The following is a 16,889-nucleotide window of genomic DNA, read 5'->3' as shown; positions in this document are numbered from 1 at the left end:
TGATACTTCTGCGATGCCACAAGTAGAGGCGTATCGTGCACTGCCGGGTATTGTACTGGTACAACTACTCCGTAACTCTGTTACAAAGCCTTCATAAATACATACAGCTTGCATCAAGACTCTTTCTTGATTTGTGTTTTATTTTGAGAGCCTTGCCATCCGCACAACCGCTGATATTTAGAGATGTAGCTTAGCTGTTTAGCGAAACCCCGCCTTAGAATATCTTCTGATACCCAAGCGACCAAGAAGGCTCACAGCCGAGAGCTCAGTGTATGGCGTGGTAGCAGAAGGTGCCATCTATATAGCAAATCTCAAGTACATTCTCCTCACTTATCAACGTAGCCTTCTTACTCTAATTCAATAGTTCCAGGGGGTTTTGAAGATCTATCAGATATTAGCTAGCACTCTTGAATCGAGAGGGAAAAAGGAACATACAGGTCATAGGTGACACGAGAAACTCCATCTACCTCATTGACAATTCTGCGGGCCATGGCCTTGAGTAAGGAGAAGGGAAACTCGTAAGGCTCGGCACTCATAAAGTCACTGGTTGTAACCGCGCGAAGGCTATCAATGAAGTTAGTAATGACCTAGTTAAATAGGGGGTGGGAGTTTTTGGTGTATGGTAGCTTACATGATGATATATCCATAGACACGAGTGTCACCCATCACACCAACAGCTATAAGAAAACAGCCAGTTAGCAACGAGACAAAATGATTTCTCAACTGGCGCATCTCTGAAGTATATACCCTTGCTTGTATCTAACCCAGCGTAGGCTTGGGAAATCTATTGAAGAGTCAGCTGTTGCTCGAACCATTGATAATATGTCAACTTACCTTATTGTAGATTTTTGCTTCCTTGATCATGGAGATGAAGATATGATCGGCTTGCCTTGCGATTTCAATCCGTTCCTTTATGATTGTTAGCTCATAGCTCATTTATGCCTTCGTGTTCTCTGCTAGCTTACAGGTGTGCACTCTCCGAGAATGCGTACGCCAATGCCGGGCCTGCGTAATTCGTAAAATCAAATCAGCTTGTTCTCATAGCTTGACTTGCTGCTGCAAGTGTGCCCTGCTGCAGGGTACTTTTGGCAACAACCAAGTTTATAGAGAATGAACTTACCCCGGGAAGGGAAACCTGTTAACCAGATCTTCGTGAATTTTTAGGCGTCGACCAAGGTTTCTGACTTCGTCCTTGAATAGCTCGCGAAGTGGCTCAAGAAGCTAGGGTACTGTTAGTCAATGTTTTCCCATTCAAAGATAGGTGGAGAGTCCGCTTGAAATGGGGAAGTATCAACTTACCCTTAAGCCTTGCTGTAATCGCCAGAGTCAGTCAAGATGCGGAACGAATAAGAATAACGGGTGCTTGGCTTACACCATCCATCATGCGCTATAACTTGGTTAGTGAAAATTTAGCAAATGGAATGAGGAATGAGGGCTGTGGTGTAGACGGTGTCAAAACGGCTCGTAGACCGATCGGCCACCAGCTGCCGTTTGACACCGTCCGAAGGAAAGTAGTGGGAGAAAGAGATACTTGCCTTGGGTAGACCCCCAACGTTGTGATGGGCTGCGATAAGAGTCAGCAATTGCAGGCCTTGGTGTCTAGTAGAACTACAAACTTTTTATCGTTGCTGAAGGGCCCTTGAAGGAAAGAGATTCAATGCTGCATACAATTAGTTACCCTTCTCCTGGTACATAAGCCACTCTACTTACACGTCCGGGTACAGCTGTATCATGGTTAGTTTTATCATTAATCTACGCATCATATCAACGGGTCATGAGCCAGGGGAGCATACCGTTCCCTGGAGAAACCAAGAAACCTTTCCGGCGTTGGGGGTATTCTCGGCTTCCTTCTCGATCCTGATGGCTTCTTTTTCGAACAAGTCGATCTATGGTTTAGTTAGCGCTACTGGAATTCTGAACTTCGTGGCAAGACTTCGAGGTCGAGAACATACAAAGGTTTCTCCAATAATCTTGCGCTTTTTCTCTGGCTCTGTGACGCCCTTGAGGCGGCCGAGGAAAAGCTCGGTGCCATCAATCACTGTGAGATTAATCCCGAGATGCTCTTTCAGCGTCTCCTTTACTTCCTTGGACTCGTCCAGACGCATCAATCCTGCCACATGTTAGTGTCGGTTGGGCTCATATGAGAGGTTCAGGCCATACCGTTATCGATGTGCACGGCATGAAAGCGGTCACCTGAATTTGTGTTAGTCTCAATACACATCCTTGACAGCCGTAAGGGTCTTACCGATTGCTTCTGTCATAAGCTTGGCTGCCACTGTGCTGTCCACGCCACCAGAAACGGCACCGATGACTTGGGCTTTATCGCCAACAAGCTTTCGAATTCGAGTGATTTCCTGCTCGATGAAGTCGCTCATTTTCCAGTTGGGTTGCGCTCCGCAAATGTCGACACTGAAGTTGCGCAAGAGCTCACTTCCACGGGGAGTCTGTTAGATGTATTAAGTTAGTTAAGTGATAAGGAGTGAAAAAGACAGGATGGGACTAATGCACATACGTGTTCAAGCTCAGGGTGAAATTGTACACCTGTTGGCATTTCAAGTCAGTCGGTAGGTACAGAGTTGATGATGTTGGACTGCGGTAGGTATGCAAAGCAAAAGAGAAAGAAGATGGAGGAGGCGAAAGGAGGAGGTACATAAGAAATAACGGACGGATAAGTGACATGAAGGATGGACATAGGGAGGAGAACTCACCGAAGATGGGCTTGGTCTGGTGGGCAATACCAGCAAACTCAGAGTTGGCCGTCTTAGCCACGACCACAAAGCCCTCAGGCAGGCGGACGAGCTTGTCAAAGTGGCTCATGTAGGCTGTCAGAGAGTTAGGTTTGTAGAAGGCAGGGTTGTTCTATATCGAGTGGGAGCAAACTCACCATGCATGGTCTCACCCAAACCAGCGAAGAGACGGTCAGCATGGCTGTCGACTTTGTGAATGGTGACGTCGGCATGACCGTATTCTGTGTAGCCGAGTTGTTAGAAGATGTGAGATCGGGAGCTTCGTGGATAAATCCAAACCTCGAGCTGTTCCACGAGCAACGTTCTCAGAGTTGCTCTGCCAGGCAATTTCCTGCGCGCAGTTAGTCGCAATAGAATGACATGACATGAAAAATGGCAGAACTTACCTGGCAACCATAGCTAGACTCACGGCATTAGCACCGCGCCATAATGGAGTTTAAATGGAGTCATACCAGATGCCTCTATAAATATGAGTCAGTAAGAGCGCTTTTATCCAACCAAGGGGTTCCAAGGCACTCACAAAATAGGAACACCGAGCTCAAAGACAGCAGGGTCAACGTCTTTTATGAATCAGTAAGACTCGTAGGCCGGATATGGAGGATATGGATCTTACGAGGCGAGCCTTCATCGTAAACGGAGGAGGGACCTATCCATCGAGTTGGTTAGAATCAAAGACGGAGCGAGACCCATAAAGGTTCCTACCTCCAGACAAGACGATGCCCTTGGGCTTCCAGGTTAGATCGGCGAGCTTGGCGGTGCAGGGCAGCATCTCAGCGTACACACTGAGAGCTCGCAGGCGTCGGAGGATGAGGTGCGAGGTTTGGCTGCCAAAATCCAACACCAAAATGGTCTGTAACGAATCGAATCAGTCCTGCACGTGTGTAGCTCGTAGGAATACGGGGATGCGGGTTGTTGGTGCTACCGGGGTAGGCCAAAAAGACTGAAATCTGGGAATTTACACACGTCGAAATTGTTGTGAGGCGCCTCGGCATCGGTATCGGTGGCCATCTTGTCTGAATGCTTTTATCCAAGGATGGGATCTAGATTGATTGATTGATGACTGGAAAAAAAATTGAATGCCCGCCAATTTTCATGGGTGCCCCTCCAGATTGAACGGGTTTATCTTATCTTATCTTATCGCTCAAAGACCCACTCAATTCGCCTGCTAGGTAGGTACCTGTACCTTAATTAACCATGATGCCGTTGCGTGTCACGTGTAGTATGTACAAGCTCTCTCGACATGGAACCGTGGATTTCAAGTTGACAAGTCGATCCCACAGGCGAATTCAATGTAAGTGTGTACATGTAACTTGACAACATATCTTTTGCAGACTTTAGATTGCACACGCATGCATCGCGCTTCAGGACTATAATGGTTGATTTCAAGGCTGCATATAGACAGTTGAAGTATTGATGTCATATGTAACAGTAGTTTCGCTATACTTGTAGCCCGAGGTCAGCAAAAACATTGGCCTGAATGTAGCCTCCCTTCACAAGATATCTTGCTTTGGGAAGTGTGTATGTCCTCGGAAGAATTCCGATCGGTAACCTTGGGCATGAGGATAGAATGCTGACGTCTGCCCCTGCTTCTTCAACCAAGTACATGACAATCTCAATGTCCTCTTGCCACCCACAAAGAGCAGCACCCAATGCACTGCCGTAATTTCCGTCATTCACTTGTGCATTCACATTTGCACCATGCTCTATGAGAAGCTTGACGCACTCCAGCGATCCTTTATTCGCTGCCGTTGCCAAGGCACTGCCGTAATATCCGTGGCTTAGCTGTGCATCTATATCGGCACCGTGCTCTATGAGAAGCTTGACGCACTCCAGCGATTCTCTAAACGCTGCTGCTACCAATGCACTGCCGTAATATCCGTGGTTTAGCTGTGCATTCACATTTGCACCATGCTCTAGGAGAAGCTTGACGCACTCCGGCGATCCTCTAAACGCTGCTGCTGCCAATGCACTGCCGTACTCTCCATGCTCGAGTTGAGCATTCACGCTGGCATCGTGCTCTAGGAGAAGCTTGACGCACTCCAGCGATCTTCCATACGCGGCTGCTGCTAGAGGACTTCCGAAAGCTACCCCTCTAGTTGCAGTTGCGAGATTAACATCTGCCCCGCATTTTATGAGCGCCTTCACCGAGTCGACCGTTCCCCGATAGGCAGCTGCCTCTAAGGCGCAACCAAACATGCAAAGCCGGCACTGGATATTTGGATCCGCTCCTGCTTTGAGAAGTATTTCGACCAGCTGCTCTACATGCTCAGCAGCAAAACAAAGATAACTTTGACCCTTTGGGTAGTTGTCAGGGTTGCAGCCTTTAGCTAGCAAGAATGTCGCTGTTTCAACCTGTTTGCTATCAAGGGCCTCAGCTAGCGCACTCCCTAGGTAGCTTTCCAAGGTTCTGTTGATATCGCTTCCGTGGTTGACAAGATCCGAGCAGAGACTGCGGTGGCCATATTTGGCAGCAATTGAGAGCAAATCCATTCCTCTGCTATTAACCATCAACACGTCGATATCTTTATCCCACCAGCCTTCAAGCAAAGTGTGAAGGCCCAAGGCACAAATCCCAAAAATGGATATTTCTGCTGGAAATAGATCATAGGAATACAAATTTCCAGGTCCAATTCTTATATTAACGTTAACGTGTTGGCACCATGCTTGATACTGTTGGCTTGAAGATTTCTGCGGTCCCGCCGCTCCTAGAAATCGTTTCAAAACCGGTGATACTCGGTGGTGGTCTGCAGCACTGCGCGCATGCCACACCCAAAACCTCCTTGCATAATCTTGAAGTGGATGTTCAAAGTTGAGATAGTCATCAAGGTCTACTGCACCTAATGGTAGATTCCTACTCTCGTTCCAAAGTGGTATTCTCCATTCCGAGTAGCAGTCGATCAAATAAGAAATCAGCAAGATTGCCACATCTTCGTGTGCCCTGGTCGTCCAGTCCTTGTGTTTGCCCTCAAAATATTCTGCGGCTGACGCATGGGGGAATTTCCACACACCCAGCTTAGAATCTCTGACAACCAAATTGCGGCAGATTGACTCCAGTGTAGATTGTGTGATAGGACTTGATAGTCTAAGGGCTGCTTCAGCCTTGTCGTCTGTCTGAGTTTCCAGTCGAATCGCCCACAGAAGCACATCGTTGGAAAGTGGCTCTGCAGCGCATAAGACCCATTTAGTCGCTCGCTGCAAAATGACCAACTCATATCCTTCATTCTGGGAATAAATCTCATCATAAGCGTGCTCAAGACTCCCGGGGAGCTTCCCCAGTCTCTCAAGTATACTTTGGTCGGTTTTAAATCTTTTGAGCTGCTCCCACTGGAGATATGCCCATCTGAACCTGAAGATGGATATTAGCAGAGGATTGCTCAAATAAATGGAAGCAGCGGCTTAATACTCACATCCCATCACTTTGGTCGGTAATCGTGCGCTTGACCTCTTCTCTGACGCCTTGTGAAACCGATTCCCATTCTTCACCAAATCGTGTCATCTCTTGTTCAATGTACTTTTCGATATCGCCCTTATTATCGGAGGTGCCAATCTCGATTAAACTTTCAGAGCCCAGACTTCTTTCAATGTCAGGTTCTCTGCGACTAGCGATGTAAACCTTGACTGGGCGCTCAGCATCCGTAGCAAGGCTGCGCAGAACAAGAATAATATCTTTCCTAGCTTCTACTTCGCATTCGTCAAGAGCATCGAGTACCAAGGTAGTCCTTGGATAGGACTTGAGAAGTTCGGACAGCGCTGCTTTGCATTCGGGGATGCTAAGTTGTCTCTGCTCCTTTTTGGCCTTGCGGTATAGATCGAAGATGCTCTTGTGCATTCCAGTTGGGTAATGATTTAGTTGGGCAAGTTGGTGAATATAGCTTTGGTAAACGGATTTTGGATCTCGGCGAGCTGTATCTGAGCGGCTGCAGTAAAAATAGGCAAACCCTTCGTCGTTTTTACCTTGCGCTTCTTTGTCAAAGACATAGCGGTCAATAACTTTAGAAGTAAGATAGGATTTCCCTGCGCCAACTATAATAACCAGTCAGCTAATCATAATCATATTCATGGCGTTAATCTGATTAGATCTCACGGGCTCACTTACTACTTCCTTGAAGCCATAGAGTCGAAGAACAGCTTGACTCTTCCCATTTAAGAAACCTCCGGTGTTTCAACAGCCACTCGCATGTCTCGGGCGCTCTAGTCTCTCTCTTCTCAAAATGGTGATCCCCGATGGGGATGGCACTTATGTAGTCCAAAGCCCCGTCTAGGCTTTTCTCTTGGAGATGCTCGACCAAGGTTTTCACATTCTCATCAACGCGTCTTAGTGGTGCGCTAAGACTTTGCAAAAGATCGTGATGCTCTTGTAATTTGACGGCACCACAAGCTTGGACTGTCATTGATAACTTGTGTTCGTGGTTAGATAGGGCTGACACCAACTCTGCACCCTTTCCGGGGGACATGAGGGCGTGGAGAAATTGCCGTCTTTGTCCCTCTTTCAATCGCTCAAGTGCATGGCTTAGAAGCTGAAGCAATGCCTTATAAAGATTTAAAAGAACATCTTTCAGGTCTCCTGTTGCGTCGCTAGGGTGCGCATCTTGAAGATACACTATCTCATACACTGCACCCCGTCTCATGACGCTGAGCACCTTTTCAGCACATCCGAAGATGGCTACGAGGTCTTCACATTGAGCTACATTTGTCTTTGTTCACCGTTAGAAATAAAAAAATTTGAAATTGCGCATGAGCTTACCTTCATGAATACTTTGAGGGCAGACCAGATAATGGGAGACGGCGCGGGAGCGAAGTTGACGGCAATATCGCCGATTGTCACCAACCACGTTACTGTCTTGTTGGCATAATCTCTCCAAATAATCTCACGGTTACCTATCTTGAGCTTCGGAGTACTGCCCTTATACTCCTCTTCTCTTTCTCGAACAAGCGTTATAAGGTCCTCGGTCCACTGTTTCCCACTTCCCGGTTTGAGTTCGGAAGTGCCTAGGATCCAATTTCGGGAGTTTTCGTCCAGTTCTTGATAAGCTCGAGACCATAGGTCGGACTCTGAGGCTGCTGTGTCTGAAGATTTGGCGGGCCTATCTCCTACGCTGCTCGTCGGCCTTAGGTTGGGCGGTTGAGACGAATCCGTCAGATCGGATTGTTCAATTGTCTCTGCACCTTTGATAGGTGGCTCTTCTATGTTTAGTGTTGCGTTACTTGACTGGTGAATGTTTTCTTGAGAACTTGGTTCTTTTTTTCGCCGGAAAAGTGAACGCAGCCTCGAAGATTTTGGTTGCTTCCCGTCGCCCATCGTGAGATAGTTAGACGTCTTATCAAGTGTCTAAGTAGATACTGAGAAAGCGCGAAAATGCAAAATAGCTGATGGAGACGTAACAAAAAAAAAATAGGTACCCAACTAAGCGAATTGGGCAGAAACAAGGCCTGAAAGCTCAACAGCCAATTACATGTACATACATGTATGCAAATACCTGCAGCCTCGTACGGCCGTGTGGCAAAGAGTGCAGGGGTATGGTGCCTGCACACATGCAAATATGGCAAAATGGATGTTCGATGCTAGTTGCGACTTCATAAATACAAACATCGATCGTGACATGCTTGAGGTAGCAACAACATCTATACACGTAAATGGACACTGCGGCCGTGATGAGCCTGATACCTTCATGCATCGACTAATGCTTGAGACACAGCGGCTGTCACCTATTGACATCATCTCTCACATCAGATCCCCGTTACCGACAGTTCAGTTAAATATATTACTGCTATATACTATCATACAATTACTTATCTTAAGCTATGCTATATATATACGTATTATGCGTGTAATTTAAATGAGAGTTATAAGATATGTAGTCTATTTCCTATTTAATACTCTATGCTTGGCGCTCATGCTCCCGCTCTTAGCGTAGGAGGCCCAATTACAACTTTTCTTCTCGAGCCCTCTTAAATTATCCACAGATGTCAGCCCAGCAACAATATCCATCCCAACGCTTTCAAGGATCTGTGAAGCCATTGTTATCTTCAGTGAATCTTTGTAAGGTGAGTTCTATCTGCAAAAGACAAGTTGCAATCTCAGTAATAATATTTGGAGTCGTAAAACATGAAACGTTGTGACACGCTATGAAGCGTTTCGCTCAAACCAGTCGGCCGCAAGTTGAGCGTTGGTAAACCAGCAACTTCCTTCCTTTTACCCAAGTTTGTGCAGTAGGGAAGGATGGCACTTATTACATCAGGAATATGGTAACCCACGTCCCAATTGACTTTTCGTCTGCGAGCTCATCGTTGCCATCTAAAGGCGCGGTCTTCTTAATGTCTGAATCCACATATATCTGCGCATCGTCATCAGGCCCAATATTTCCCCATGATAAAGTCTGCAGCGTAAAGGAATGCAAGTGTTTAGCAATATGACTGTCTGTTTCTGGCTGTAGGAGAGGCGTGCCCCTGACGCAAAGTGGGCATGAGACAGAGGGGACTACTGCTTGCATCAGCCATATCTGGCAAGTCAATCTCGTCATATTCCCCGTTGTGTTCAGTCACTATGTAATCATGCCACTCTTTTTTCAAGCTTAAACTCGAATTCAGCCGGATTATCTGATTCAAGCTAGCAGGCAACACAAAACCAGCGAGGCACCCTATGGCAGTTGCTTATATGCCTCTTTCATTCGTCCGTCGTGGCGTACATCTCATCGGACTTCTTGCAGTCTCCATAGACGCAAACATACGGATTCAAGCCTGCGGCCACGTGGCTACTATTGCACTTTAGAGATGCAGCAGTAGAAGGGACACCGGCTGAACGAACCGTCATTTCTTATTCTTGTCATGTTTTGCATAAAAAGAATTCAAGGCTTGAGCACAATACAGACACCAGAAGCCCTTATCTTCAGCGGTAGGGCACTTCAGATAATCCTGTTTAAGCACTCCATGGGAGAATTCTGTACTAATCGACCTTTTTTCCTGCGTTCTTGGCCGCTGAGGAAGGACGAAGCTACTACCAATCCCTGTTGCAGGCTGCTGAGATGATAGCCTCGACCTGGATCTTTTTTACTATTTCTTTTTACTATTTTTTGCTCAGGCGGTGTAACATCACATGCGTATTCCATCTTAGCCACAAAATCGTGATCCTGGACTTGGATAAGAGTCTATCGAGTGTCTCAAGTTGGCTTTAAGATGACGGTTGGGTTAATGGTTAGACCTCTTTTTGGGCCATTGTTGGCTTTAATCTTCCGGCGATACTTGCTGAAATAAATTTCGAACTGCTTTCGTCGAATCAAATTGGTCCGAATGAGTCGCTCTTGGACAAGACTCAGCCTCTGTGCATCTGTAATATACATAGGTAGGTACTTTGCGCTGTGGCAGAAGGGACCGGAAAGATGGTTAAAAGAACCATTGAAACCAGATACAATGGCCGTCACCCATATATTTATAGCATATAAACATTCCGAGTTCATGGTTCGTCTGATGAAATTAGTTTACATACTTACGCGATGGGCGTAAAAACATGAACATTGTCCCGCAGTCCATGCCAAAGATAAAGATGACTAGCAACAAGCCCCCACTTGCAATCAGCTCAGATACATGTAATTGACAGAGGATCGCCGTCGGCCAGGGGCTAATAGCCATCAGCCTTAACCCTAGCACAAATGGAAAAGGGAAGCCCTTGCGAGCCAGCCAATCATACTTGCTTTCTTGGCCATAAATAGCTGTGAGATGTATTATAGATGCAGGGATGAGAGAGAAAGCTTACAACTAATTAAGGGGCCTTGGGGAAAAAACCACTACTATATCCCCACTTAGCTTTTCCCAATGCTCTCAGCTCTGAGGTATTAGCAAATGTCTCGTCGTTGAAAATGGTGATTTGTGTAGAATCCGTCACTAAGCCACGCAACCCGCAGGCTAAACATCGTTGTCTCCAAGGAAGCCAGCTCGTACGTTCTCACCCGACTAGCTGAAAAAGGTCAGGTATGCCAAAGGAACAGATCATCGGGGCAGGGGTGACTGTGGAAAGTAAGATTCATGTTACGAACTCGTGCCTATCGGCGAATTACTCGTTAATATTCTCTTCTTTGGATTTTGCAATACAAGTACAAATACACCCCCTTGAGCAGACTTGACCGTGTTGCAACGTAGACCTAAGCATTTCCCAATTACTCCTTCCCATGTGTTCCAATTCTGTACCAACCGATTTCTTTTTCGTTGACATGGCGCAACAAGACTATTTTATTCATTTCGGCCCAAATGCTAATTGTACTCTAGAAGTAAATGCTATTTGTCCATTGCCAGAGAGCCAGCATCTGCTAACATGTAACAAAGTTGTGTAGTATCGATGAGAGTGTTTACGGTTACCGACCGTCACTAGCCGCAAATGTTATATTCGCCGGACTCTTCACGCTCGCCTTAGGTGTCCACGCCTATCTCGGCGCGCGATGGAAAACTTGGACCTTTATGTGGTGTTTAATTCTATCCTGTCTTCATGAGATCACAGGCTACGTCGGACGCATCATCATGTGGAATAACCCATGGAGTTTTGTGGGTTTCATCATTCAAATCAGTAAGTACCATCTTCGCCCGTTTTCCTCGTAAGCTGAAGTCCATCTTGTCCACTTTGGGTCTCTAATCAGTTGTAAAGTTTGCATTACGCAGGCACCAGTCTTTTATTGCGCAGCGATATATGTCACCCTGCATCAAACGTAAGTGTTGAATAATGTTGCATTCGGAGTCAGCGAGCGGAAATCTCACTGATTGGGCATAGAATCGATCATTTTTCTCCGTCGTTGGCGCGTTTCCCTACAAAAGTCTTGATCTGGATCTTTGTTCCTTTTGATGTCACTTCACTTGCGCTTCAGGGAGCTGGTGGTGCCCTGTCCGCATCATCGTCTGGCTCCAGCCAAACTGGCGTCAACATTGCATTGGCTGGATTAATTCTGCAAGTCATCACGCTGGTTATATTCTGTGCTATATTCGGAGACTTCTTTTTCAGATATGCGAGATCGTCCAAGGGGCAGGTGCATGGGCTAAGGGAAAAGCTTTTTGTTGGCTTCTTGTCCGCGTCTGTTCTCAGTACTCTAGTCAGGTGCATCTTTCGTGCCGACGAACTGAAAGATGGATATAATGGATCTACTGTCAAGAACGAGGGACTATTCATTGGACTGGAGGGGGTGTAAGTGTTGCTCATTGTCCTCAAAGCCGCGCGACCTTTTTAACGCCTCTAGATTGGTTATATTCGCCGTCTTTTGCCTCTGTATTGGGCACCCGGGCTTCGTCTTTAAGAAGAACAACCGTATGCGCGAAAATTCCGAGACCAACAAAGATGCAATGGTTCCTCTTACGGAACAAAATTTTGCAGATGAAGACATACACAACACATCCTATCCTTAGTATTACCGCCTGCATCTAAGGATACTGGTGGTAATACGATCCTAGATCCGACCTTTTCTACTATATAACCCAAGTTTTATTACATCAACATATCGAAGAAGAAATTGGTTACCGCGAGCATGCAGCTTCACCTTACACACTCTTTTTATTCCAGTTTAGATAGATAGATACACTGACGCACTTCTTAATGTCAGCAAAAAGGTATAAGATACAAGTCTGACCTCCGCTAAAAGCTAAAAGCCTAGCGCGCATGAGCATCGCATGTCCCAGAAACAACCAGTGTGGACTATGAAAAGTTGCACCAGCTTCAAAAAATAATAAATGAACAATTTCCTTGCATGATCTCAATAGTGAGGTTCGTGAGTCATCTGTATCGATGAAACAGGGCCTTCATCAATTAGTTCTACTGGTCGATGATCCTTGGCTACATGCATCTAGGTGGCATGGTCTCTATCGACAAGATTGTTTGTTTCTAGGTCTCTTCCTCGTTTCATAGTACAGATGTGGCAGAGAATTCATTATGCCGGAGCGTAACGCTGTCTTCCATCTGTGATATGCCATCCAGTCAATACAACAGGATGTTATTATAACGGAATCCTGACTAGCTAAATGTAAACCTCCTTTTACAATGTAGCGAGAGTTACGTTATACGATGACGAATGTATCTAACTATATGTATGTATGTCACCTTAAGGTACCGACAGACAGCTCTCATCTCATGTATATAGCCGTCAACATCATCCCGCCAAATCGGAACTCCGTTGCCAACGGCTTCATTAATCTGCCGCTGCCGCGTGCTAGCAGTAATAAGCTTATCTTCATGAGTGAGCTCCCGGACAGGTCCACCTGAACTCCGGCAATCATCCCCACTCCAACTCCGATACTAAAAGATGTTCGGAGATGCAGTCGCCCGTCTTGGCTGACACTGAATCTCGACATTCTTCTTACCGAATCATTTTCATTATTAAAGCATATATAAAATTTGGCATTGATCAATGGCTCCTTGGCTCTGTCATAGCGCTGACTATATCATCCGTTTCTGAAGGTCGCTTCCACGTAGAACGCATCCCCAATTTGGGGGCTGACTTACAGTAGAACCAAGTCGCATTATTAAAAGCTAGAGCTCCTGCAGCGTATACGAAATGTGTTCAAATCAAGACTCACTCTAACAATACTCATTTCACTACCACAGTACTCGTAAATGAGATACTCTGTCATAACTTGTTCGCGGATACGATTATTGAAACAACCATGAGCCCGACGTTAACCGTCTCTACACAAATTGAGATCGCAGCAACGCCAGCTGCAGTTCGATCAGTGGTGCGTGTCCACCTTATGTGTAGCAGCCAAAGACTTAACGCGGGGGAAAAAATGCATTAACACCGAAGATGGTTTCTAGTTCATAGACTTCGCTCGGTATACGCAATGGCAGCAAGGATGGAAATTTGAACCAGGCGACTCTGATAAGCAGCCATTGGACCTGAAGCCTGGTGATGGGCTCAAGGTCAAAATGAACGGAACTTCGATGCAACCAATTGTCATGGTAGGCCAACCGTTTGCTATTACAATGGCATTATGTATACTAACTCGCAGAAGGAAAACTCAGCCAATTCCTTCCAGTGGGAGGGATCGCTGCTCGGGCTTATGAAAGGTGTGCATCAATTTCATTTCACCCCAAGTGAAATAAATCTAGGAGGTACTACATTCACCCATAAAGAGGACTTGAGGGGGATTTTAATCACTCTCTCTTCGCCCTTGTGGAGTTCTGGGGAAATTAGCCCAAGCTCTTGGAATCAGTTTAATTCAGATTTAAAGAAGGAGGTCGAGAAGTCTTTAGCATAAATTTTAGAAGCTTTACCCTTTAAATATCAGGCAGAGGTCATGTTAATGGAGTTTGAGTACGAATGAGATGAGATCAAGTTCTTCGCCGTGCATGCATATACATGTACGCTTCATGACATTCCCAACCCCTCACTGGATGATCGGCAACCAAAATAGCTCAAAGAATGCAAGTCGACTGCACAATACTCTTTTCCTTTGAACGCTGATTCGTATCTGCTACCATCATCTATACTCAGTTGAAAACACAGATAAGCTGTCTGTTTCTGGAACATCAAATACCAGAAGACTTGGGGCCAGACCAATATTTCGGACCCGTCAACTTGCCAAACCATGAGCCCATGTGCGTCTTGCGTCTCCGTCACCTATTCCAGCATCGTTCCTGGAGCCATATTTTATTTCGATGCGGACGCTCAGAATAGAGATGAATGCAGATTTTGTGACCTAGTTCGAGGATCATATTTGGAGTACCTCACGACCAATCTCTACTGGATCTACAATCCGCCAAAGGCAACGCTGCAAAAGACAACATCACGGCATCTAATAAAGCTCACAGTCGACGATATTGAGTTAGTATCACCGGATGAGCACCAATGCAACTTGAAGATTGCTCAAGCCACACTCCAAGACACTTGGTACGACGATGAAGTCAAAAGAGCGTTCTATTTCCACAGCAGCCATTCTCAGGGTATATGCAGATTGGATCATGTACCTAATCATAAAGAGAACGGAGTTCTTTCAGCCTGGGCCAGCCTTGGACTTGTTCGGAGCTGGATCGAAGACTGCGACATGCATCATACAAACTGTCAGCCTATTGTTCCTGCAGTGCCTTCAGAGGCACTTCATCCTTCCACAAGATTCATTGATACAATTTCTGAATGTCTGGTCTCTCTTGACGAAATAAACTCGGTGCCCTTCAAATTCGTGGCCCTCAGCTATGTTTGGGGCGTTGACTACCAGTTACAGACAACCTCTGCCACGCTCGAAGATTTCCGGAGGAAACTTCCAGGACTGCCAGCCACCGATGACAATATGAGGTTGCCACTGACGATCAGAGACGCTATGGACGTGACACTCACCATGGGGCATCGCTATCTGTGGGTAGATGCGCTTTGCATAGTTCAAGACTCACCGTCGGACCTTGAGGTCCAGTTGGCACAGATGGGCCGTATATATGGCTTAGCTGCTCTCACCGTTGTTGCAAGGGGCGGCAGAACCTCAGATAGCGGTTTGCCAGGCATGTCCAGTCCACGAAATTGGTTGAGCGGTGGGAACATCAATTTTGAGATGAATGGTACTCTTAGTATCGGCTGTTGGGATGTTCTAGACAGGAATTACGAGAAATACGAAGAACAGCATGGAGTTTTCGCAGACACGGCATGCTACATGTGGCGCGGCTGGACTTTCCAAGAGCAGATACTATCTACGCGAACTCTTGAGTTCAACCGCCGCCGAATGGCATTTTGGTGCGGACACCCAGAACCTGCTGTAGAATGTGGCACAGCTCCGAGGACGGATATGAGAGACGCTCACCACTTCCGCAGTGCGGTCAGGAAGTATAGAGAGACTGATGGCATAGTTCCTCCAGGTCAGCCGGCTTGGGAGTACATGACTAAAGACATGCTCATTAGCCGATGGAGGACTATTCGTGAACATTACTCGACGAGGCACTTTACTTATCCCGGTGACCGCCGGAAGGCAGTGCTCGGGACAGCCTCAATGCTGAGGCATGTCATTGGCGATATTGATAGCAGCGGTCACGTCCTCAGCCAACTTGGTTCTGAGTTGCTCTGGTATAAAACATTGCATCCCGGTTGGAACGAAAGTCAACAGCCAGCCATCAAGTTCTCTTATTGCGCAGTCCCATTTGGCACGTTTCCGTCATGGTCATGGCTCAGTCTGTGGCCGCTAAATTGGCCCAGCGACTATAAACCGTTTCCCGAGGTAGAATTGCAATTACACGATGCTGGAGCTAGTTCTTTACTTGAGATACGAGGGCGAACTCTTGAAATCAATGTGATTGAAGAAGGGGGAGATGGCGAAAAGGATAAAGTCAAAGCATACTATGAAGACGGAACTGATGCGAAACTCGAAGTGTACCTTGATCGATCCTTGGAGGCACAGATGGTAGTTACGTGTATTCCTATTGCTTCGGTGATACATAGCGGGAAATCGATGCCGAAATGGTGTTATGGGATGTTGCTGCTTCAAAATGTTGACGAGTCGGGCTATAGAAGAGTCGGGGCTGCGTTTGTGGTGGAAGCTCGAGCTGGCGAGTTCTTACGGCGTATTGAGTCGGACGAGGCCCGCCACCTTGTGATGAGGTGTGTATGATCCTAGCAGCCTCCCGTCATCTTCCAAGTCACATCGAAGATATCAAGGCGCCGCACATAGATGTGGCCTCCCAGCTTTACAGTCATTCATAATTGTTCAGAACTCTTGTACATCTGAAGCAACACTTACCACTTATATTGAACGCCAAACTTGCCGTCTAATAAACTGCTGCCGATGACATTCTTTGGACACATGGATGCAGATTTTGAGGACTGGCCTGCTACTCGATTTCCCAGGTCGGTCGGTTATGGAAGTAGTCACGCAGCAGCCTCGTGTACGAGACTGGTGGTGGTGGTGGCCACGGATTCCTACACGCGGCTCGTCACCGCATAAGTCATCCACTAATGCCGTGGAAATAAATCTGCGGCTGATATTTGCACGGCTCCTCCACAAAGTTGTGCCCATTTCGGGCTGCGACCACTCGGCTGCATATTGGCCCTCAGCTGGGAGGCTAAGCGAACGATGGATGATGGGCGGTTCCGGTCTCACCTGCATGTCCTAAGAAAGGCGGAGTTCAGGACGAGCCCAACGGACTGACTAGAAGGTTGCAGGGCACGTAGTCAGCCTTGGTACCGTAGAAGAAGGCCC

At 46.6% G+C, this 16,889-nt stretch overlaps 5 protein-coding genes across 5 annotated transcripts; 3 read left to right on the top strand and 2 right to left on the bottom strand.

Annotated features, from left to right (window-relative positions):
- Nucleotides 1-347: 347 nt before the first annotated feature.
- Nucleotides 348-3,755, bottom strand: M431DRAFT_11136 (hypothetical protein; the record flags this gene model as incomplete). Its single annotated transcript, XM_024911794.1, has 26 exons — nt 348-384; nt 436-564; nt 632-677; nt 748-784; nt 835-909; nt 966-1,005; nt 1,121-1,221; nt 1,300-1,311; nt 1,373-1,387; nt 1,449-1,564; nt 1,617-1,660; nt 1,711-1,724; nt 1,794-1,886; nt 1,953-2,110; nt 2,161-2,193; nt 2,246-2,444; nt 2,513-2,541; nt 2,709-2,822; nt 2,885-2,968; nt 3,027-3,078; nt 3,134-3,146; nt 3,200-3,208; nt 3,268-3,307; nt 3,361-3,393; nt 3,450-3,597; nt 3,711-3,755. 26 exons carry the CDS (start codon nt 3,753-3,755, stop codon nt 348-350), a joined length of 1,716 nt encoding a protein of 571 aa, XP_024767824.1.
- Nucleotides 3,756-4,184: 429 nt separating this feature from the next.
- Nucleotides 4,185-8,046, bottom strand: M431DRAFT_100631 (hypothetical protein; the record flags this gene model as incomplete). Its single annotated transcript, XM_024911234.1, has 5 exons — nt 4,185-4,469; nt 4,782-6,093; nt 6,155-6,770; nt 6,844-7,441; nt 7,492-8,046. 5 exons carry the CDS (start codon nt 8,044-8,046, stop codon nt 4,185-4,187), a joined length of 3,366 nt encoding a protein of 1,121 aa, XP_024767823.1.
- A 2,905-nt stretch (nt 8,047-10,951) lies between these two features.
- On the top strand, nt 10,952-12,196 carry M431DRAFT_501406 (hypothetical protein; the record flags this gene model as incomplete). The annotated part of the gene is made up of 6 exons (XM_024918012.1): nt 10,952-11,008; nt 11,064-11,301; nt 11,380-11,440; nt 11,503-11,910; nt 11,963-12,030; nt 12,129-12,196. 6 exons carry the CDS (start codon nt 10,952-10,954, stop codon nt 12,194-12,196), a joined length of 900 nt encoding a protein of 299 aa, XP_024767822.1.
- Nucleotides 12,197-13,379: 1,183 nt separating this feature from the next.
- Nucleotides 13,380-14,027, top strand: M431DRAFT_156110 (hypothetical protein; the record flags this gene model as incomplete). The annotated part of the gene is made up of 3 exons (XM_024912948.1): nt 13,380-13,448; nt 13,528-13,671; nt 13,725-14,027. The coding sequence occupies 3 exons, from the start codon at nt 13,380-13,382 to the stop codon at nt 13,968-13,970; spliced, it is 459 nt and encodes a 152-aa protein (XP_024767821.1). The 3' UTR covers nt 13,971-14,027.
- A 273-nt stretch (nt 14,028-14,300) lies between these two features.
- On the top strand, nt 14,301-16,634 carry M431DRAFT_535769 (hypothetical protein; the record flags this gene model as incomplete). Its single annotated transcript, XM_024920968.1, has 2 exons — nt 14,301-16,291; nt 16,538-16,634. The coding sequence occupies 2 exons, from the start codon at nt 14,301-14,303 to the stop codon at nt 16,632-16,634; spliced, it is 2,088 nt and encodes a 695-aa protein (XP_024767820.1).
- Between the last annotated feature and the right edge of the window lie 255 nt (nt 16,635-16,889).

Source organism: Trichoderma harzianum, assembly GCF_003025095.1.
Source record: "Trichoderma harzianum CBS 226.95 unplaced genomic scaffold M431scaffold_28, whole genome shotgun sequence".
Taxonomy (NCBI): domain Eukaryota; kingdom Fungi; phylum Ascomycota; class Sordariomycetes; order Hypocreales; family Hypocreaceae; genus Trichoderma; species Trichoderma harzianum.
Note: the sequence above shows the minus strand (reverse complement) of the source record. Positions and strands in the feature narration are given on the sequence as shown.